This window comes from Sceloporus undulatus, chromosome 2, assembly GCF_019175285.1.
Source record: "Sceloporus undulatus isolate JIND9_A2432 ecotype Alabama chromosome 2, SceUnd_v1.1, whole genome shotgun sequence".
Lineage (NCBI taxonomy): Eukaryota > Metazoa > Chordata > Lepidosauria > Squamata > Phrynosomatidae > Sceloporus > Sceloporus undulatus.
In genome coordinates, this window is record NC_056523.1 from 255800288 (window position 1) to 255824745 (window position 24458).

The 24458-nt window shown below is 39.7% G+C and overlaps 1 protein-coding gene across 1 annotated transcript in view; it reads right to left on the reverse strand.

Moving 5' to 3' along the window:
- LOC121922513 (hippocampus abundant transcript-like protein 1) overlaps window positions 1–24458 on the reverse strand; it is a 41373-nt gene that overhangs the window by 14349 nt on the left and 2566 nt on the right. The window contains exons 2-5 of the mRNA XM_042452040.1: window positions 18686–18778; window positions 15289–15351; window positions 8226–8353; window positions 7826–7940 (exon numbers count right to left, since the gene is read on the reverse strand). Coding sequence (XP_042307974.1) covers window positions 7826–7940; window positions 8226–8353; window positions 15289–15351; window positions 18686–18778 — 399 coding nt within the window. The remainder of the gene's footprint in view (window positions 1–7825; window positions 7941–8225; window positions 8354–15288; window positions 15352–18685; window positions 18779–24458) is intronic.

Genomic DNA, 24458 nt, shown 5'->3' on the forward strand with positions numbered 1-24458 from the left:
AGGGTCCTACGCATTGCGCGGGTAATACGCTCGATTTGGTCTTCTGTTCGGATGCGGAAAATCCGTGGGTGGAAATTGCTAATATTTCCCCCTTGTCATGGACGGATCATTTCCTGATAGAGGTGAAAATCAAGGCTTCTACCCAGATCCCCCCCCGGGGGTGTTGGACCAGTTAGGATGGTCCACCCTCGAAGGCTGATGGAACCTGAGAGGTTCCAGGAAGCCTTAGAGGGGCTCACGGTTGGAGATGACGGCGACTCTGTTGACGCCCTCACCGGTATTTGGAATACCGGTCTTTCTGGGGCTATACACAGAATCGCTCCCAAGCGTCCTCTCAGGCCCGCTTCCAACCGTAAGCCCTGGTATACGGAAGATCTCCGGGCGAGGAAGCGGGCTCTGCGACGGCTAGAGTACCGTTGGCGGAAACACCTTTGCTTAGACGACAAGACTCTCCTAGACCGACTGTTAAAGGACTACGGAGAGGCAATACGAGCAACAAAGAATTCGTTCTATGGTGCTCGTATTGCGTCCGCAGAGTCACGTCCGGCAGAGTTGTTCAGGGTGGTCAGGGAGCTAACTCAGCTCCCTCCTGCCCTGAACCAGATCCTTGAACCTTCTAAGGCCTGCTGTGACTTGTTTAATGACTTTTTCGTGGATAAAACTTCTCGTATAAGCGAAGGTCTGAACGCCGACATTATGGCAGAACCTAGGGTAGAAGTGTCCAGAGCCTCCGCGGACTATGTTATACTGGATCAGTTTGAGTCGGTGAGTACCGAGGATGTGGACAAGATCCTCGGAAGTGTTCGGAAAACAACCTGCTCTCTTGATCCCTGCCCCTCTTGGTTAGCGGCCCAGGGGGGACCGGTGGTAACGTCCTTGTTACACCGGATAATTAACACCTCCTTGAGGGATGGGCGATTTCCATCGGATCTAAAATTGGCCATTGTAAAACCGATCCTAAAGAAGCCCTCCCTCGACCCCCTGGTACATAATAATTATCGGCCTGTTTCGCTGCTTCCATTCTTGGGGAAGGTGATCGAGAGGGCGGTTGCGATCCAGCTTCAGACGGTCTTGGATGAAACTGATTATCTGGACCCATTTCAAACTGGCTTCCGGGCGGGTCACGGGGTTGAGACAGCCATGGTCGCCTTGGTCGATGATCTCCGTCTGAGCGTCGACGGGGGAAGCGTGTCCCTGTTGGTGCTCTTGGACATCTCAGCGGCTTTCGATACCATAGACCATGGTATCCTTCTGGGGCGCCTGGCTGAGGTGGGAATTGGGGGCACTGCGCTCCAGTGGTTCCGTTCCTACCTCTCTGGGAGGTCCCAGATGGTGCAGCTGGGAGACGTGTGCTCCAGCGAGCGGGCCCTTAAAACCGGGGTCCCTCAAGGAGCCATTCTGTCTCCCATGCTATTTAACATTTACATGAAACCGCTGGGAGAGATCATCCGGAGACATGGGGCGCGGGGTTATCAGTACGCTGATGACACCCAAATTATTTTCTCTATGTTTCCGACTGATGCAGTGACTGGGGATGGCGTCTCTCCTCTCGTGGCCTGTCTGGAGTCAGTAATGGGCTGGATGAGGGAAAACCGACTCAAGCTAAATCCAGAGAAAACGGAGGTACTAGTGATAGGTTCCCCCGGTCCAGGAATGGCGGTGGTTCCACCTGTCCTGAACGGGGTCACGCTCCCTGTGAAGGACTCCGTGCGCAGTCTGGGGGTGCTTCTTGACTCGTCGCTCCACCTGACTGCTCAGGTGAATGCGACGGTCAGGAGCACTTGTTACCAGCTTCGGCTGATTCGCCAGCTGCGCCCATACCTGGACCGGAGGGACCTAGAAACTGTTGTACATGCTCTGGTAACTTCGAGATTGGACTTCTGCAATGTACTCTACATGGGGCAACCCTTATACCAAACTCGGAAGCTCCAAATGGTACAGAATATGGCAGCCCGGCTGGTCACTGGCGTATCCAGGACCAGCCACATAACACCTGTGCTTAAAGATCTCCACTGGCTGCCCATTCGCTTCCGAGCTCAATATAAGGCGTTGGTTATTACCTATAAAGCCCTAAATGGCTTGGGTCCAGGATTCCTAAAGGACCGCCTCTCCCCGTACAATCCGCCTCGCACCCTCAGAACATCTGGGCAGCAACTGCTGAAGGTGCCTGGGGCTAGGTTAGCTTCTACCTCTAGAAGGGCCTTTTCCACAGCTGCCCCAGCCCTTTGGAATACGCTGCCCACGGAGCTCCGCTCATCCACCACCCTGGCCCAATTTAGGAAGGATCTCAAAACCTTCCTATTCAAGCAGGCATTCCCCGATTAAATATCCTGTGGGCCTCCCTCCTCTTCCGTGGCCATGAGGATGGGCTAACGGGGCCTTTGTTATTGTTTTTAGATTGTGTATTACTGATGTTTTATGTTTTTAACCTGTATTTGTTTGCACTTGTTGCATATTGTAAGCCGCCCTGATCGTTTTGGAAGGGCGGGATATAAATAAAGATTTTATTATTTATTTATTTATTTAATTCTATGGTATCCTTCTGCTGGAAGTCATGCTGCAGAACCTAGTAATGCTTAGAAAAGTGTCCTAAAAATCCCTAGGGAAAACACTTTGTCATTCTAGGTAAGAAAAACTGGGTTCCAGATTATATGCAAAAATCATTCTATACAAAGAGTCATGAAACTGGTTCCTCATGTTGTATGCTGGCCTACCATACATAGAACTCAAATAAAACTAACCGAACACCTTTATAAGTAACTTATCTGGAAAATATGGCTTCAAAGAAAAAAAATGAACAGTGCACTACCATTGTCACAGAACAGAGAACTCTGAAAATGTGAAGTGAAACAAAGCCATTTGTATATGATGATAACTGGTTCCCATCTAAAGATAAGTGATTGTGAAAAATACAGGAATCTTCCAATGCCACCTAACTTTTCTTAGACTTTTTAGTTTGAAAATTTCACTGTATGTAACTGTACAAGTTGTTTTGTTTCCTTGTGGAGCTCATCAAGGCTTTTCTCTGGCATCAGAAGATACAACAGACTTGTGTTGCCCATGAGAATCACATGGCCCTCTAAGTTTTGTTGACCTGCAGCTCCCTAGCTAGCATAGCCAAAGGAAAGAAAAGCTGCCCCCCCTCAATCAGTTGCCTTCACATTCTTTAAACTACCTAACTAGTACTCATGTACTAACTCCCTCGTCCCTGGTCACTATTCAGTGTCATTTTCAATGTATGGCTCCCTCCTTCCTCTCCCACATAAAAGTTCTCACAAAGGCAACAGATATTCCCACTAAGCATGCTTGAGAAGAACATTATGAATTCCTATGGGATGAAACAGACCAATGCAAATCACATTTCATAAAAAAAATGTACTAAAATTTTACACTACTTCTAAGCAGCAACACATAATAGACCTAACATAAATTGTTTCCTGAAGACCAAATTAAATAAGCTGAGATACTGGCAGACAAATCCAGTTAAGGCTATGGAAACAAACCAAGGTTGGCATCCTGCTGGTTATTCCCAACTACAATAGATAATCCATGTTTGAACAGGGGAAAAACAACAATGGGGTTTTGGTCAATACTTGTTTATTATTATTATTATTATTATTATTATTATTATTATTATTATTATTATCCTTTATTTATAAAGCGCTGTAAACTGCTAGTGGTCATTTGGCAAACTTTGAACTCCTATGACGAAAGCCTTACACTTTCTCCATTAAACCACCATTTTCCTATGCTGTAAATTTACAAATCACTCTATTAAGCCATTTTCTCTGCATAAACCATAGAATCTACTGCTCCTTCTCATTGGCTTCTGGTTATAATGGCAAGGTTGACTGATCTAACTCAGATTTAATAAAGGCGACCCTGAACATTCTCTCTTTTGTATGGTGTTTTATATAATGTGAAGTACTTTAATAATATTAACAATGATAATCTGTGCTAAAATTTGCTCCCTTTCGGATTCTACTCCCTACTAAAACATGTCATTTTCAATTCTTTCATATTTCTGCAATCCTTACAACTGATACTACAAAGATTCATCATTCTTAAGTTGGAGTATTGCAATGTTCATCTCTATGAACTTTTAGCTATTTTAAAGCTTCATTTTCCTGTTCATAATTTTGCCACCTACCTCATTTAGTCAGTACAAAGTTTCAATCACATCTCCCTCTTTTCTGTTCTTTATATTAGATTCATTTCTCACTTCACATTTCCTTTGAACATCTTACCTTTAACTGTCTATATTTTTATATTCAAGTTCTATTTCCACCCCCAAACACACTGGTTCTTTTTCTGTTTTAAACTCAAGTTTTGTCATCAAAACTAGAACTTTTCTTCTCCAAGTTTATCACTTTCCCTTCCCTATGCCACATTACTGTGAATCAATTTCTTATAGTGGGTTATTTGGACACCATTAAGTCTACAGGTCTACTATGGATTGAATTGCACTTCGACCAGAAGTCCAAATTAGGAAATAATAGGTACATGCAAAACTAGAGGACAGTTGTTGCAAGAGTAGAAATAGCCTGGAAATCAAATTAAAATCTTCATATAGTGCAACACATTTTGTACTGCAATTTGGAATGAACATATGTAAACTCAAATAGTCTAACAGACAAAGAAACATTACAAAGGTTTCCTAAGAAGATGGAAAATATGGGCTTCTGTAATTTTCCACTTGTCTGCACACTAACTATGGCTACAAAAATTCATGGCACTGCCACCGTACTGTGCATTATTTTATCAATACTTAGCAACAAAGGCTGTATGTTTGAAGTACCGGTGGGTCTAACCAGCTGTTATTTTCACCTACAGCAGACCCATTTCTAAAACACCTATGTTAGTTTGATTAGTCTAAAGCAACACCAGTGCATGTCTCACAAGTCTAGTCCAGTCACAACTATTAGATGTGACCCTTTCTCTTCTCAGTAGCCCTTTAACACCATTGGGCATTAGATAGGGAAGGAAAAGTGATGTGCATTTACACTTTGTGACTCACCTTTATCTTCTAAGCACTAATGCACTAGACAAATAATAATAGGGGCAGGTAGCTGATGGTAAACTTAGCAAGGTTGGACAACCATCCTGAGAATGTTCACATGATTTTCTTAATGATATGTATGTTCACTTCAATAATGTGAAATACTCTACAGAAGTCACCTTCCTCTTTTACAAACTCAATGGCTTAATACTTCAATAAAAATGTTTTTAAGTAAAGTGTTTTTCAAGTAACCACTCTTATTTTGCAGAAGATGCTATGGTGCTTAAATACTAATGAAGCAGTAAGAGAAATGTCTCTACAGACCTTCAATACATCAGAAGCACGTTACTGTTACTTGGTAATTAGGTGTATTTCCTATAGTGACACTATAACTGTTGAGTGGATCCATTATTTTTTTTAAAAAAAACCTAGGGCCAGTGAGTGACTGCTGTACAAAAGACTTCTTAATGCTTCTCTTCAATTCTGATAGCAGCAAAGGAAAAATGCTTAATGTCATGGAAGGAAAAGAATTCCAGGAACTTGAGAATCTTTAGAATAGCTGTCTCTAGTAGTTACTGCTTATGCTTTAGGGAGAGGGGAGAGGGGGAAATTTCAGGGCTCAAGATTTGAGGAACCAACTTAAATGAATCAAGGGCTTCTATTTCTGAGTAAGTTTCTACATACTCTCAGTCATTTCAAAGGTATATGCAGATTTGCAAGCAACATTTTCACACACATTCTGCTGTTATCACTGTGAACTAGTGAGACTATTACAAGATAATGAATTCTTATTACACTAATTGAATTATCTGCAACAGTTTGGATATGTGCTAGTACTAATATTGTTAGCATCAATAATCTTAATACCTCATACTTTTAATATACCTTTGTCCTTACTGTCTATAATCCCACATTTAACCAAACTGTGCAGATGCACCTTCATACATCTGATAAATGGGGCTGAAGTTCACATTATAAAAAGCTCACATTATAACAAATGTATTTCCTTTTTACTGTTGCCAACTCATAGTAACTAACAGCTCAGGCAGTGAGTATAAACTGCAAGGGAAGATCACTGCAGAACACTGTTCTCATGACAAACTGTGGAAAATCACCTGTTCTTCAACATTTTGTTCACAGAGGAAGGCATGCACCTTCTAAAATCATAATGTTTCACTTGGAGGGTGAAAAAAAAGAAAGCAAACACCAAATCTAGAGGTCAAGTTACATCTTAACCTAATCCATGGTTTGTTGTTATTACTGTGTGCCTTCAAGTCATTTCTGACTTATAGAGACTTTAAGATTAATCTATCATGGGATTTTCTGAGGCTGAGAGCATGTGATCTGCTCAAGGTCACCCAGCAGGTTTTCATGACCAAATGGAGATTCAAACCCTAGTCTCCAGAGTCACAGCCCAATGCTCAAACCAATACACTATGCTAGCACCATGGTAATCCATTTTTTCAGTACATGGACCAGCCCCTTACCCCCAATTTCCTTCAACCTGAAAGCTCAAAGAACATTATACTGTACTGGCAACCCCCATTCTGCTACCATGTCAACCTCTGTATATAGTTCTAGGCTCCCCCTCCACAGAAAAAAAGGGAAATAGTTTTTAAAATGGGAGAGAGATAGATGGGTGTTTATGCCTTACAGAACTGAAATCAATGAACTCTTCCCTAAGAATGTCAGCAACCAATGGCTATCTCTGCTTGAAGCAATTAAGGTGTTTCAGATGTCAATTGCTTACCAAATTAGGTAAACAACAAATTACAAATCTAACATTGTTAGTGACTACATAAATAACTAATCATTTTCCAATCATCATGAAATATCCTTAAACTCTCAAGTACATTAAGCTTCTTCTTTTTGGGGTGGGGGCATTTTCCAGCCAGGAGGTCCAATTCTATTTCTGGAAAAAATTCTGGGCAGTGATTCCAGTGACTGATTGTGGCTGGGGTTAGTTCCTCCCAGTGTGAAGAACCAAAGGGTTCTTCAGTGTATCTTTGCTGGGCGAGTGTCCATCTCTTTTGAGAGGGAACCTTTTTGCACTGCTGACCTAAAAGCTCTCTGGCTAAGAATTCTAAACACCTCTTCCTAAACTGCTAATCCCACAATACAACAGGAGGTGTGAGGCAATCTATCAAACCAGCAGATCTGCCAATAGCTGGGTAAATCAATGAGACATACATGTCTTTTTTTTTTTTTTTTTGGACAAAAAAGGACCTATTAGAGACGCACGCTAAAATGCTGTTCTGGTGCCTTATACATTCATGAATGAACTACAACCTAATAGCCAATTTTGAATTTTGGATATATTAAGTTAAACAAGTATCTTCATATCATTCTCTCTTTCTTACAACCAAAGCAAGAAGTAGGCCACTACTGATTCTTACTATGCCTTACCAAGAGAATCTAAGTCACAAGCAATCTTGTAAGTAACCTCATCCAGCTCTATATCTTACAATAGGATATCCTACACCTGACTCAGAAGACTGCCAAATACAGTTTCTGGTTTCTTGACTGTGAGCCTAGGAATGAAGAAATCTAAGATTCTATTCTTCTTCAATGCATCAGCTCTGAACTTATTATAGCTGCAAAGGAAGGTATTCTTCTCTAGCTCAAAGTCAACTGGATGAAACATAGTCAAACATTATCTGTCCAGCATACAGTTAAAATTTATCTATTGGTAATTCTGTTTTTGTGAAAATGAAGACTTATCCATCAGTGCTATGCACGTTAATGCAAAAAACAAAAACAAAAAAATCAGCTATCCATGAAGCCATACAGCTAGATTTTTCAAAGACCTTTAAGAAACTGTCTTACCAGTCCATATGCCGTGCTTCTTTCATGTTCTTGTGTTATGTCTGCTACATATGCAAATATCACAGAGAAGGTAACAGCAAAAATCCCAGATACAGAAATCATAGCGAAATACCACCTGTAGAGTTAAGTGACATTTGTTATAATGTAACAATGCAGAAAGACTTTTATAAAACGATAACAAAATAGTCAATTTAATTATTCTACTAGCTTTATAATCAAACATTCCATTTTGCACATCACAATTAAAAGAAGTGAACCAAGATCCTTGGACACAGCAGCAGTAATTGGATCCTACCTTGAGATAAATCACTTCCCTGAAGTCAATTATCGTTTCCTGAGAGCTCACTCTTCTAGTTTCTTCAGTATGCCAAAAACCCCTACTGTCATTTGTGCCACTTACCATGGACTTATCTTCATTAATGGAATTGGTACACAAGTAAAGAAAACTGTAACCAGAAGGAATGACTTTCTTCCCCAGACATCAGACAGAGCACCTATAAGTGGAGCACTCATGAAGGATAAAAAACCCTAGGAAAGAAACAGAAATGTATTTTTTTACTCTCTTGGTCCTTCTTATGTCTGTAGTGTACCATTTAATCTAAACAATACAGTAATCATCAAATGTATTATCTTCTGGAAAGCACCTACTGTACTAACAAAGAACAATTTAAAGGTCCATAAGAAAGCAAACTGGGAACAGAAATAAAGTTTTTACACGGGTTATGCCAATTTAGTCACGCTACATTGAAGAGTTGAGTAGTGCCTTTGAAATTTGGCTATATGCTAGGACAAAGGAGGAAGGATGTTTCCATGACAATAGCAAATGTGAAAGGTGCTAAACAAGTAGAAAACTGTTCATTACAATGGGAGTACAGTATCTGTCTCAGCAGAATCAGACATGCAGTTCATCTCAATCAAAAGTGGCATCTTTTAGCATCATAATATAAAAATGGCCCTAGTAGCAGGAAACGTCACAAAGTCAAAATCACTCTGTACAATAAATCAGAATATAGTGGGCCCAGAGCCTGGAACCAACCTGCCCTACACACAGATGGGAAAGGCATAGCAAAAGAGCAAAAACAAAGTGCATACAACAGAACTAGAGATGGCAAAAGCTGTAAACTGAACACACTTTGGAAATTATCCATTAAAAATGTAAGAAGTAACAGGTGCCCCAAATATTTCATTTTCTCCCCCAAACCCCAAGACTCGCAAAATTTGTGACTCCCAATAATAATTATCCCATCTTTCAAAGAGGTTTACAAGACAGTTAAAAGTTTTAAAATAAAACAACACAATTTTGAAAATATATAATCAAAATCCCAAAATCTTTCAATGGATGATATGGAACAGTAAATGGACAAAAAACAATAGAAGTTTAAAAGCCTAGGAAAACAAAATAAACCTGGCATAAGAATGTTATTGAACATAGACACTAACTAAACCTCTTTAAGAAGAAAATTCCAAAATTGGGTTGCTACCACAGAAGACCCTTCATATGCTACTACATCCTACTTTGGAAATCATGGCCTTTATTCTCACCCTAAAATGTAGCAAAAGTCAAATATAAATGAAAACAAACTACCCAAATATGACATGACTTTGGACCTATTCCTCACCCATTCTGTTGTCAGTGGGAAAACAATCCCATCAATAACCTGTGGTATTAGTATAATTAATAATGTGCTGCCTAGTCATATTCATACTACCTTTTGTATTCATATCCTTTTGTATCACTTTATCACAAACATGAAGCATCAATTTTTTTTATTTGGTGCACAAAATTTTAGCTGCTATTTTTCAGCAGAAATCAGTGATATAATTTTCTGGAAAACTTCACAAAACCATAAAAACACTGAAATCCAATTTAACTTGTTTGATTGCATTTAGTAAATAATTTAAAAGATCTCATGTTTGTTTTATGTACTGCATACATGTTCTAAGTCTTTCCTTGGTTTGGTGTTTTATCTATGACCCAGATGTTGCCAACAAATTATGAGACCAGCTGTGTTGTTTTAATGGAAGCAAAATGAGTCTTGCAGGCCATGTATAGCCCCCAGGGGTAAAACGAATCATCAAAATATGCTTTAAAATATTATCTAGGGGGGGCTTGGGGTTCATTTTCACCATGTTGTGCATTTTTGCCATGTTTTGCCTCTCCCTCATACCTTTTTAGGTCCAGGAAGCTTTAAAACTGGAACTATAGTGGTCATTTCCTATTTGTTTATTTTACAAAAGTCTCCCCTGTGTCTAAAATCATCCAGGGCCTCACAAAAAACATGACAAAAATGACACACACCCCCATGCCACCTATAAGGTGTTGTGGGGCATTTGGGGACAAAAAATAGTTTTTGGCAGGCAGCAGCGTGGTCCTCCATGGTCTCCTTGGGAGCTAATGGAGCCCCTGAGCCTTCCACAGTTGTACATCTCTGCTTTACTCTGCCCACTGATCTTTATGTTTGTAATGCAGTAACTGTGCTGAACACTGAGATACGGGAATGAAATTTCACACACAAGCTGAGAACAGTATGTTAAGTTACAAGATAAAAAATAAGAACATTCATGACTGTTTTCTAAGGGGAAAGGAAAATGCAAAATTTTAAAAAAAACAACCAAGTTGTTTCTCTGAACACTGCTGCATTAAAGTAAGGTTGGTGTGTGGACAACATTTTGCATAAACTCCATCTTGACTATTGCAACCATTTTCAACATACTATGCAATTTAGAATTCTTCTTTGAAAATGAAGGTATGTAAGCAAAAGCCGATGCATGCTTTCATGTACAAGCCTCCAACATCCAGTTCAAAGAGGAGTAAAAGGCAAAAATAATTCAGTGCAACATATGAATGGATGCTATATTTCACTAATTAAGTGCAAGCTAGCGCAAGACTGGGAAAAAATGTTCCCCTACCAAAAACATTAAAAGCCAGATCTGCAGTTCCCTTTAGTTTCCACTTGAGCCTACTTTTGGCATTATTTAACAACAGAGTAATCTGAAACTCAAATCCCTGCCTAAAACTAAATAGCTCGTGGAATCCCAGGTTTTTTCTTGAATGAACTAGGGTAAATATTAAAGAAAAGGAACAAGATATTAAGTTGTTGGATGGCACATTACCAATTGATATAATGAACAAAATATGAAATAAAAATAAAAGCAGTCCTGAGTGTAGGTAAAGGCTCCCCTTTGACAAGATTGCCTAGTCGTGTCCCAACTGTAAAGGACGGTGCTCATCTCCGTTACTAAGCCAAGGGAGCTAACATTATCAATTTTTGCCATGATTTGCCTCTCCCTCATACCTTTTTAGGCCAGCATGACTGCATGGAATGCACTATATAGAAATGGTACCTATTTATCTACTTGCACTTCTACATGCTTTCAAACTGCTAAGTTGGCAGAAGCTGGGACCGCTGATTGGAGCTCACTCCATCACGTGGCACTTGGTTCTTGAACTGCCGACCTGCCAATCTTGTGATCATCAGAGTCAGCATCTTAACTGCTAAACCACCATGTCCCGAAAGCAGCCCTACAACATTATAATTACAGTTAAGAGCAACCCCCATATTTATCAAGCCTAGTTTGCAACTAAAGTGTTAATCCAGTTGCTATCCTGTTATACAGTGAGTCTGCTGCATAGGAAGGCTAGCCATCTGCGGACTAGAGCTCAGCAGACTGTCCTGCTCCATATTAGCCAGTGGCAGTGTGCACTCACAGGTGCAATAAGGCAAATGTGCACACACTGCCACCCACTGAGTAATATGCTTGAACACTTGATGTTTTTCCCACCTGAAGGCGAGGGCCAAACCACGGCAGATATGGCCTACTTTATACATGAGGAAGATCAGACCTTTTCACACTTAAAAAAAGCTTTTTAATCTTTTTGATCTAATTTCCTAAATTTCCCCTCAACCCCTCATCTCAAAAAAGTTGTACTACACTTTCTGTTTAAAGATGGACTGCAAACCTTCCCCCTCCAGTATAAAATTAATAAACATAACATGAAAAAAAATACATTTTTTTTTCTGAACAGTCACACAAATTCTCCCTGGAGACAAAGCAGCCATTTATTTACTTACATTCTGAAGCACAAGTAACATGAGAGGAACTGTTAAAACATCTAATGTATAAAGTCTGCCAAATCTGTTACGCATTGCTGCAATACCAGATTACTGCAACTGTCTGGCAGGAAACTAATGCAACTCTTAGTTAAGTAGCATAATGCCAATCTCAAGGTTGCTCTAACTGCTAGTGTCCTAATGATTTTGAACAGGCTGAAATTAACATTCTTTTCTTTGCATAAAGAGCCAGCAAATACAGTTGACAATATCAATACCACACTCTGACATGCAGTTAGAATATTTTCGAATTCTACATTTTCTACACCTCAGTTTGTGTCAGTGACAGTTATTTTCAACTTTTTTAGAATTACTCAGACAAGAAAATCAACAGTCTCAGGCCCTCCAACACCTGCAATTCCTGGGATTCTAAGCAAAGGTCCAGAATCACAGGTTCTTAACTTTCAAACAGTACCATGATATTGATGCAAACATGAAATAGACAGATTTCATATGGAACATAGTTATATTCTATGTCTGCTTAGGTTACACAGGCCCTGCCTGGTTGAGATATTCCACCTTAAGAGAAAAACAGGAAGATGCAACAAGAACCTCAACAAAAGCAACTTTAAGTTTCCTTTATAAAGGTTTAAATTCACACTTGCTCTTCTACAAATAGAAGACCTGGAGATTAAATGCATGGTCCTACTGGAAGAAGATAAAGTTGCCAATTTCTACTGAATCTCTTTCAGTTCTTTCATAACCTTCTAAGCTGGTACACATTTTCTCCAACCTGCCAGAGCTTATTATGGAAACACATGGCAGTGGGGATGAATGAAAATAATTTCTCTGCATGTACACATGCATGCGTGCACGCATCCGCCCACACCCCAAATACCAAGTGGCATACTTGGATCCAACCCATCATCTCCTTCTCTAATCATTCATTCACACTCCTTAGAAAACCCTGAACTTTTGTGAAATCATTCCTTTTCTGGACATCCAAACTTTTCATAATTCTAATTTCTTCTGAAGAGTAAAATCCCTACACACAGTATCACATACATTTTGGACTGCACTGATTCATCATGCTGTTGACAATTCTCACACAATTCTCAATATTTATAAACTCAGACTTTATAGCAGGGCTAGGGAGTAGGAGTAAAGGTCTTAGAGGTTTTTACAGGAGTAGGAGTAGAATATAGAGTAACAATATATTTGTTACTCTTTATTCCTGTTATTATATTGTACACGCAAACACCAAAAACATTTTAGTATACTGCACTGGAGAAGATATTGGGAAGCAAAGAACCTCTTATACACACACACCCCAGCCATGCAAAGCAAGCGAGGCTTTCCCCCAGGGCTGGGGAGGAGTAAAGAGCCATGCCAACTACAACGATAGGTATACCATGCCGGGAATAGCAGCACTGCATGCTGCCAGAAACTCAGCTTTTGACCCATCAAACTAGAGAAAATATTTTTTTAATTAACTTTTGCTACAAAAGCAGCTGATGGTTAGACTAGACTAGACGAGAAGGTCTAGAGGACTAGAAGTCTAGAAGACTACAATACAGTAGTGAAAATAAGCTTAGTGGAACTATTAAACTCTGAACTATAGCTAACAGGCAAACTAAGTAGAGATTCATGACCATTTTATCTCTCTGTGAGATCAGGTTAGATTTGCACAAAAGAATGTGGCAAGAACACAAGATCCTGGTTTTGGTGTGTGTGGGGGGGGGATTTATGTTTTTCATTTTACTTGCTCTTTGTGATAGCTTTTCAAAGAATTTTGCCCTAGATAAATAAATACAATTTCCAACACAGCTTCATAACTTGTGAAGTTTATGCTGGTTTCATTAACATCACTACTGGTAGCAACAGAATTAAAGATGGTGTCATGTATTCACACATAATTATTGCTGGAAAGCTCTACATCAAAATAAAAGCAGCACTTTTCCTCAGTAGATAGGAGGTCAACAAAAAAATAAGTGTTTAAATGTGAACTCCTACAAGCAAGGAAGGAAGATTCAGCTGGGATGAAAGAAAGAAAAAACCCCACAAGATCCACCACTGTAACTTTTACCCCAGTACAAACAATTCTTGCTGCATACATTTATTTCCTAGCAGGTACATTCCCAAAGGAATACCTGAAACGCCTGTCTACCCCCTTTCATTTTACAGTTTGTAAGCATTTGGTCTGGCTTGAGAACAGCCCTTTCACAAATGGAAGGCTGTGATCCAATAGAAGAGTGAAAGGCAGAGGCTTTTTTTAATGATTCCCATTTACTCCGCAACCTCCAGTGCTACATCTAGAGTGTCCTGTAAAGTTCTCCAAGTCTATGGACCATATTTACAAGAAGGCATGAAATCAGGGAATCAACACAGTGACTTATGTCAATGAGAAATGTTTCACAAACCCATTATATGCACTGTATCATGAGAATAATACAGTCCCCCCCTCTGTTTTCACAGACGTGAAGTCTGCGTCCTTTGTGAGGGGGACAAAATGGGGTGCCCACAGGCACATGCTGCCATTCAAGCCAGTGGGGTTTGAATATAGGCAAATATCCTTTTTTTGGGAGGGGGGTGTTCCAGAACAGATCCTTCGTGAAAACAGAGGGGCGACTGTATTTTAAAATAAGTTGTAGTCCCCAACTTTCATATTGTTCTTTGTCCCTCTACAAATTATGAAATATTTCTTTGCAGATTTAGAACAATAGTTTTTTAAAAGACTGCTTAATATTTATAAAGTCTACACAGAATCTTAACTACAGAGGGAGTCTTAAGAACGAAAGGTACATGGCATCTTGAATTAGTTTGGAAGAGATGTTTCAGCAGAATCTTTCTAGACTCATCATGATACTACAACAAAGAAAAACACATGTCACAGTAATATATTCTATTACAATAAGCAAAACAAAATTTACTTTCAAACAAGAATTGGTGCTTCCTTGCCAATCTCCCTACTCTGCCCCTCTAGCATAATGTAAATTATACCATTCTGTAGTGTGCAAATGTAATGCAGTTTACATAGTATTTTTTTCCTTCATCCTAACCCAGTTAACTACCAGTTCAGGATGAACCGGCTCTATCCAATCCACTGCTTACTATCTGTTTTCTAGAAGCTACTTATTACTGAAAAATGTAGCCATGTCAACTACTTACTAACAGGTAAGTTTATGTACAAGAATGTAAACTTAATAACTTAAATACATATAAACTGCGGCATGTTTCTTTTTAAAACAAGTCAGAAAATGAATCCTTAAGACCCATGTCTACTTTGGCACTATTTCCATCACACATGTAATACTGGCCGCTCCAAAGCATTGTGTTCCTCTGCCTATTACAGACCCAAACATCAATATACAAGAACTGTGACAAATGGTACACTCTTCAAACCATCCTTACCTTAACTCCCTGGATGAGGCCATTCATTAGAAATGTATGCTGAGGAAAAGTTTCACGTAAAACCTAAAAAAGAAATATTTCTTATTAAAACCTTCGAATAAAATAGATAAACCACTGCAAAAAATAGTTGCATAGGGATGAAGCCAGATTTAGTCATCCATAAACAGAAGGATTCCTTCCATTCATGGAGGAAACCAGAACCCAGAGGAGATTCCCCACTGGAAGAACAATGTGGAAGGAGGGTTTTAAGAGAGCAAAGAAAACTGGGAGGGAAAAAAAAATCATCCTCCTCATTCCTTCCTCTAGTGTCATCAAAACTCCATTGAGTGCAAGTTAGGATCCAACCCACTATAATGACTAAGCCACCTAGGCAGTTATCAACCAGTGTTACAGAATTAATTGTGACAAAATGTATGTATCATAAGTATATCCCCAAGACTAAACAGCAGCATTGTTTGAATAGTTGCCCAAATTAGCTTTAATGTTTTTAAACATCTCAACAGTTTCTAACCAAAGGCTATTTTCCCATTTAATAAGGACATAAAGACGCTATTTATTTAAATATAGTCTACCCACCATTCCAGTCTCTAAAAATGTGACAATACTGAACTGAAGAATAGAAACTAAGTAGTGCTCTCATGAAAAAATATATAATAAAAACATTTTTAGGTTATTGTTACAATTTTTAAACTGTTTATATATCTTTAAATTGAAACCTGACCTTTTAACATCTATTTAGGAGCACAGAAAACTTCCTATACCAAGTCAAACTGTCTATCCTTTTAGCCAGCCAATTCTGTATCAGGGTTCTCAGGGAGCTGGGGAGGGGAGAGGTGCACTGCAAAACTTATTTTATGTTAACTATTAGGTGTACAGCCCCTAGGCAGAAGTCTAAAACATCAAAAGAGAACCTCCAGGTGTCCTTTCACTCTACAAATTATAGCACTGTGATTCCACTTAACTGCCATGACTGCATCCTACAGAATCCTTATGTTTTTAGTTTGGTGAGGCAACAGAGATAAGAATTCTAAATAATCCTCCCTAAACTGTAAATCTCAGGATTCCATAGGATGGAGCCATGGATGTTAAAGTGGAATACTGTATAGTGTGAAAGGCCCGCAGAACCCCGTTCTGATAAAGCTGTGTGCCTCCAAAACTCAGCTGATCTTTAAAAGAAGTGAGCATTAAAAAGAAATGGGATAGAAAACTGAAGAATTTTCAATATATGCTCTCATTGCGATTCTTTAAAGATTAATTACATGCATTTCATTCCTGTGCATCATATTTATTGTTGTTGTGTGCCTTGGCAAGTTATTTCCAACTTATGGCAACCCTAAGGCAAACATATCACAGGGATGGCAAGTTTCTTCAGAGGGGGTTTGCCATTGCCACTGAGGCTGAAAGAATGTGACTTTCCCAAGGTTAACCATGACTGACCCGGGATTCCAATCCTTGTCTCCAGAGTCACAGTCTGATGCTCGAACCACTACACCACTCTGGTTCCTTGTACATCACATTCTAAATTCAAATTTACCAGCGAACAAAAGCCAAAACATGTAAATATAAGTAGAAAGCAGGTATGCTACTGTCCTGGGGAAGTGGGGGGGGGGGTTCCACAAAAATTAAAGGATATGTTTGCTGTACTTAATATAAAACTTTCAAAGGGAATCAGATGTATTTTCTTCCAATGTTTAGCAGTACTATCAATAGCAAAACTTACTTTAAAGTCAAAACTTTGGGGTTTCCACTTTGGAAGGTTAATTTAACACTATGAAAAACAAAAGCCTAAAAGCATCAGTTCAAAGGTTACTCTGTCAGTAATTCTGTCCAAGTCTTATACACATTAGTTCCACTTCTGCATACACACTAATCCCTCATGAATCTTACTGGGCATATTTGGACATCCATGGTTGTTATATTTTCTATACACTATTCAGTGTGACGTGTAAAACCCAAGTTGTGACTTCTCTTCCAACAATACTACTATATACATCACTCATTACATATACAGAATGCTATCAACTTAGAATAATGGCTTGCAAGCTAACTAAGGCAATATAAAAGGGAAGAAAGGAAAAATAAGCAAGTCAGGATAGTTAGATTATTTACAGTCTTTAAGTAGGTAATAGGTAGAATGTCTTCCTGAGATAGTCCTAAAAAAATGAGAAACCAAATGGCTGTTTTTCAGCCAAATAATGGCTTCATGGGTTTGTCTTTCCTTTTAATGAAGTCATATGTTAAAGAAGCAAGGAGATGAGCTAAATGGCAACAAGATCCAGCTAAACCCATCCAGGATCTTGGTGCCCTTCTTCCTCCATCAAAGCATTACTATAATTTGTTCCACAAGTTGTGCATGTCAAGGAACACAATTTACAGAATACCTTGTACAACGGGCCCTCTCCTTACACGGGGGATCTGTTCTGGATCCTCCCGTGTAAGGGAAAATCTGCCTATGCTCGAGCCTCATAGGTGATTATGAGGCGTGGGCATGTGGAGGTGCGAGGCATGCGCCATTGCTTACCTCCCCACGCAGCTTCCACGTAAACTTGAAGCTGCGTAAAATGCATCCGCACATGGCACGGGCACACTGTACTGTCACAGTTCACCAGATAGGCAATGTTTTCTACCATGAAAAAAATACTATGCAGTATTTTTACTATACCTTGTATTTTCCTCTATTGTGTGACAATGAGCACTATACTGAAGAAGTGAGCTACCACACATCTGGAGTTTTCAATGAAGTCAGCAGTTATGAGATTTTCGTAGATTGGTACAAAACACATTCCAAAACATTATGGCAGATCTGTGCAAAATGCAGGTAACCAAGTACAGTTGGCTCTCCCGTTCCATGGGCTTCCCATCTGTGGACTGCCATCTGCGGATTGGAGACTGTGTGGATGGTCCAGCCCCATTCTCCTCAATGGCAACGCATGCACATGGCCACACCAATGCGGTCATCCACACATTGCACCACTATTAAGAATACAGTGGTACCTCGGGATACGAAATACCCAGGTTACGAAATTTCCGGGATACGAAAAAATCCCATTGGAAATAATTGTTCCGGGTTACGAATGATTTTCGGGTTACGAAAAATTTTTTTGGTGCTTTTCGGCGCTTTTTCGCACGAAACGCGGCTTTTCCCCATTAGCGCCTATGGCAATTCGGCTTACGAAGGCTTTTCGAGTTACGAAAGCGGCCGCGGAACGAATTAATTTCGTAACCCGAGGGAGCAGTGTAATGGGATTTGAGGTCCCATTGATTTTGCTATCCACCAGGAGGTGGGACGAGGTCCAGAACAGAGCCCCTGTGGATATGAAGAGCCAACTATATAATTCCAAATGGTTATTAATGGTTATTTGAATTATATTGAAAATCTCTAGGTAAGAAAACTTACTGTAAGCATGGGTGTTGTGAGCAGGCCCCAAGCGAAGAATTCAAGGAAGATGACAATAACAGCATGGTACACACTTGGTCGGCCAATACCTTGCTGTTAAGATAAGAATCAATGTTAATATGGCACAGTTCTTAGAAAAAAGTTTCTGAAAACACTTTAAATGACAGAAGGTAGCATTCTATTTTAATTTAAACACAGATCCAGCTGATTTTTTGTCAAATCAATCAGAGTTAAGCACTCACATTAGGCTTTAATAGTACTATAGCCTACATGCCAATTTGTGCAACAAAAGGACATCAAGTCTCACTATGTTTCCCACTCAAAACCTGTAATTAAGCCAATTTTACATGTTTGGAGCAAGTATTTTTTTAAAAAAAATGCTTGCAGATAGGAACACTCTATTAAATGACCCAAATCAAGGTAACTAAACTCAAACTGTAATAATGGAAAGAACTGCACCACACAGTGAAAATGCACATTATCAGAAAGAGGTTTGTTTCCTCTTTTTAGAAGCTGGGAGAGTGAAAATAGTCAGCATGCTTACCAGAACTAAGCACACTAAATTGAGTGGGATTTCCTTCAAAGGAGAAAGACATAAGGTATGTGCAAAGTAATTATTTAACATATCCATTCAGTTACCTTAATACTTCACAGCTTCTGAGCAAATTTTTTGGAAGTATCCAATTTACTATTCAGATAGGAGGTATATTAATCTCACAACCAGTGTGATGCACAGGGTAGAGCAAGTTTCTGCTCTAATAGATGGGCTGGACTGTAATTCCCAACACCCCTGCAAACACAGCCATTGGACTTTCTGGTTGGGGTAATGAGAACTGTCACCTAACACAACATTTGGGGGATTCCAGGGTGGAGAAGTCTGTCAGTTGATAAACTTCACCAGTGACAGTGAGCCAGGTGTGGGTGCCTCCATCCCAGGTTGGACCAGGAAAGACTTCACACCTCCCAATATAAAACAAACAAATAAATAAATCAGTATTTGTTCCTGAAAATGGTCCACAAGGAATAGAACAGAGTTTTACCATGTTTTGGGATCTCTATCCCTTGTTTTATTGCTGGGAAAGGCCATTTGTCTAAACACGAATTATTTTTAAAAAACCACCCAAATACACCAGGCCTAGAACAGCACAGGAGGGAAAGGTAAAACTGGTCCTAGGGCATCCAGGGTGCTGAGAAAATCTATTATTGTCTAACTCTATTCTGTGAAATAGAACCAACTAAGGGCCTAAACAGATGGTCCTGAAGGGGCGGCTTGTTGCTGCCCCTTTGAATGCCTGGTCAGGACCACAGCAACCTCACGCCCTGCCCCCAACCCAGCTTTTTGCCAGCACAAAAAGAAGCAGCAAAATGCCGCTCCCTTTTGAGCCTGCAAAAAGCCGTTTTTTTCTGCTGCCGCCGCGATTCTTCAACACTCCTGCAGTGTATAAACACCATGCAACAGGAGCAGGGACCAGCCATGTGGTTGGGAGTGTGGCGTAACGCCGGCTTGGGAGTGGCATCAGAGCGTGCGGCGTCTAAGTGCTGCGCTCTGATGATACCCCCAAGCCAGTGCAAAGGGGCTGTCTGTTTCGCTCCTCGGTGTTTTAATCATCTACCAAACAGGAACACAATTTTGCCTCCAAACCGGAACAGTTTTTAGATTGTTTCTTTTCAGCTGTTACATTTTCTCTTTTCTCAAGAATGATAAACTGCAATATTCTCTTCTTACAGTATACAGTACATATAAAATCAGTTTCACATGCAGACTTACTGCAGTCAGCACAAGTGAAAAAATACTCTGCAGCAATCACTGACCGATGGGCATATACAGCATGCACAATGGTTTTGCTTTTATCAAATGAAATGCTTCAGCAGACAAAATGTGTACGATTAAGAGCTCTGGGGATATGTCTGCCAGTAGCAGATATTGTATGTGTAATTATTCAATTTAATCAATTAAGCTTTAAGTTTAGTTACACTCATAAAGCAGCATCACAGTAGAGAAAGAGCAAGTACTTTCTGAAAATTATCAGTTACTTCAATGAGCACACAATTTCAAATCTAATAATCAATTCATGTGGCATATTAAGTGTTATTTATACTCCACTCATATGGACTCAAAGTAACTACAACAATTTCATCAAAGTTATGCCTACCACCAACCATAAAAGAGCTGAGAGGTACTCCATTTTTATTCGGCTGAAATAATAGTTTATATAATGAATTTCTGTTAACATTTTCCTGTTCCCATTATATTCCCTTTGAGAAAGCAGAGTTGGAAGTCGCTGAGAAAGGAGGATGGCGAGTTTGAGACAGTTGAGGAAGGGAAGAGTGGAAAGTGAGGTAACTTTTCCCCTTCCCAGCGGCCGTCAGTACCAACCAGGGACTGTTTCATTATTGTTTGAAGACCCTGATGTTTTCCTTCTTGCACTATTAAAAGTACTCCATACTGCAACACGTGCGTGGTGCATTTGTTTGGGCAATGTATGTTTGTAGACAAGGAGTTCCGGCAGAGTCCCGGGAGCGCAGGCCACGCCCACGCTATTATATTCCCTCTCTAAAAATATAGCTCTTTCTTGCTTCATCCAACTATCCCTTCCTCCTAATACTGTACCACACTGCTGTAAAAGCTAATTTACCACTACCACCATCAATAATCTAGTATAAGGTATGCCCACTCGCAGATGATGGCTGTGACTGTTCCCTTTGTTCTCTTATCCATTCGTTTGATACGGTCACTGAGGTGAAGCATGGCAGCAGCCGTTCATTTTTCTAATCTCTCTCCACTTAGCCTGAAACACTTCATAGCCTACTTAGCCAGTGTAACAAACAGAAATAAGAACTCTATATAGTTAAATTCTTATAAATATTTAACTCTGAAAAGGGAAGCTTTACATTTATCCTGTCTGAACATTGTAACAATTAACTACTTAATGCAGTGAAAGAAACCTGATTTTGAAAAGTGGGAATAATTTACTTTAAATCATATTGTGAGTTTTTTGCCAGAACTGTAACAAAGGCAAAATAAGTTTTAATTAATTTGCCTAACACAAGTAAACCACTGTATATTGTAAGAAATTTCTAATACTGTACTCGTTTTACGAGAAACTGACATTTACTATCAGTTTCTCTCATGAAACTTTTAAGTTTCATTTCCTCTGCATGTGTTATCCACACCCAATTCCGGTTTTGACTGAAAGTACTGTACTATTGAAAGAGTTAAGGGGGGGATTCTCTTGCAATTTTAGCAAGCATGATTCAGAGACAAAACCTTTGTACCACTGAATTTTGGAAAAAGTGATATCCAACATCAACATGCATCTTTATATTAACACATAAAATTTACTCCTGAGGAATTGGTGAGGTAATACAATAAGCAATAAACATATCAGTAATTTCATACCAGAATGAAGGCAACTAAACAGTTTCTGTCCTGACGTTTAATTTTCATGGCTAGTTACCAAAAGGCTACATAAACCCAAAACAAATCAGTATGCCAAAAAAAAGAAGTTAACACTACTGCTCTGTGATTTCTAACACACTACAGCATCAACATCTTTGTACTTTGATGCTCCCATCATCCCTGATGAATTGCCAAACTGAATTGGATTGATGGGAAATAGACCTGCCTTGTGTACTATACTGAGAGAACAGAATCTGAAGAGCTACAGGTTCCTCCCCCACCCACTAGTTTTTTTCCGTTCTGAAATATGGTCTCAAAAGTATCAGGTGATCATGTTTATTCCCCATGGCCTCTAAATCTATGAGACCAAGCAAACTGGCTGCACAAAGATGCTTCAAATAACTGTTCTGTTGAAATACTCACTGTAACTGCTTCCTAACTTAATTTAGAACAGTTGGGCATCTACACTGGCTTGCAGTCACCAAGGGAGCCTGTGAAAATCCAGTGCCAGTGGTCTGAGCTACTCCTTTTTCCCAATTCAATGAACAACAGCAGAACAACACTAGCATTAAAAATGCCTCAGTTAGCAATACAAACATTACCTGAATACAGACTACTGGAAATTCCTTCTGCACAGCAGTACATGAATGCATTGCAATATAGTACATAATCTGCTGTGATATAAGCCAGGGCTTCTGCCTTGAGACATGACCATCAGGCAAACTGTTTATATTACAGTCATACAGTACGTAGTAGACCAAACAGCAATCAAGGAGTATATCTGACACTCCATCTTCTGAATACCTTGTTTTTGAATGCATCTGTAGTCTTTCGCAAGATCTGCATATGCCATTTGTTTCCATTATACTGGACAATAGATTTGCATGCACAGATCTGATCAGATACTCAGTATTTGATTAACTGAGAAAAGTTCTCAGAAATGAAAAACAAATGTGAATGTAATTTTTACTTCATAGGTTAGTTCTACCAACTTCTGAAAAGCTAGTATTAACATATAGTTAATAACCATTTGCATTGTATGTTTCATCTATTGAGTATACAGTGGAGTAGACAGCCTTAGACAGGTGTCCCTGGAGGTTGTCTGGGTTCTCTACTGCTATCAGGAATGTCCAGTGCTAACTTGAACTTACTTCTCATCTTCGGCCATGATCACATGATAACCTCCATCAGGCTATGCTGCATGAACAGCTTCTATTCAAACTATTTCAGTTAACTCCACTCTGCAGTGGAGATGTTATGTTTGAATTAACTCCAAGATGCATTCATTCAAAGTTTATTATGCATGTAAGGCGATGCAAGAGTTCCTACACTTTATGGAAATCTCTGCCATTTTGTCAGAAAGTCAGCACATGCTTCAATTAGGGCTCAATTTTTTTTGGGGGGGGGGACAGATTTATATTAATTATTGGCAACCAATAAGGATTAGAATAAGTCAATCCTTTGTGTGTCTTATAAAGTATTATAGATGCCCAGGGAGGAAAATTCTGAATTAAGATGAAATGCATCAAGCATGTGACTGAGAACATTAAGTAGTCTTAAGACAAACCACCTCAAAGGAAGCCTAACCAGCAAGCTTAATGGCAAAAATAGAAGTCTATGAGAAGACAGGAATCACGAACAGTACCTTACTTAAGGATAACACAATATAAACAGAAAGAGTAAAACATAGAATAGAAATAAAGTGGTGCTACTCAAAAATGGTGGTTCCTGGATTAACACAAGCCCATGAACCACTGGTTGCTGATCTGTGGAGTTTCAAAGAAAAGAAACAAATGTACCAACAAGGACAAATCTGCTAGTGGTCTGTGGAAAATTGGGGGGGGGGGGGGGGGAGATAACTGCTGGTGTTCCACATCAGAGAGCCTGAGAAGCACTATTATAACTTGCAGAGTGTGATAATGGACATTCACAATGCCTGTGGGTTCAGACTTGCATGTCTTCAAGACATTTCTGACCCATGGCGACCCTATGATGAACCTATCATTGTTTTTTCTGGGCACAATTTGATCAAAGGAGGTTTGCCATTGCCATCCTCTGAGGCTGAGAGGATGTGACTTGCCCAAGATCACCCAGTGGGTTTCATGGCAGAGCCGGGAATCAGACCCTGGTCTCCAGAGTTGCAGTCCAACACTCAAATCACTATGCCATGCTGGCTCTTGACAAGAATTATACAGATGGTTGTAGATTCCGTTTAAGTTCTCTGGAGTGCATACACCACAGGCTTGCCATCTTCAGATTGGCGCATCCACAGATGGCCCTACCTCATTCTCCTGGATGGCAGTATGTGTGCACAGCTGTGCCAGTGTGGCTGCACGCATCGTGCAGAACCATTAAAAACAATGGGACTTGAGA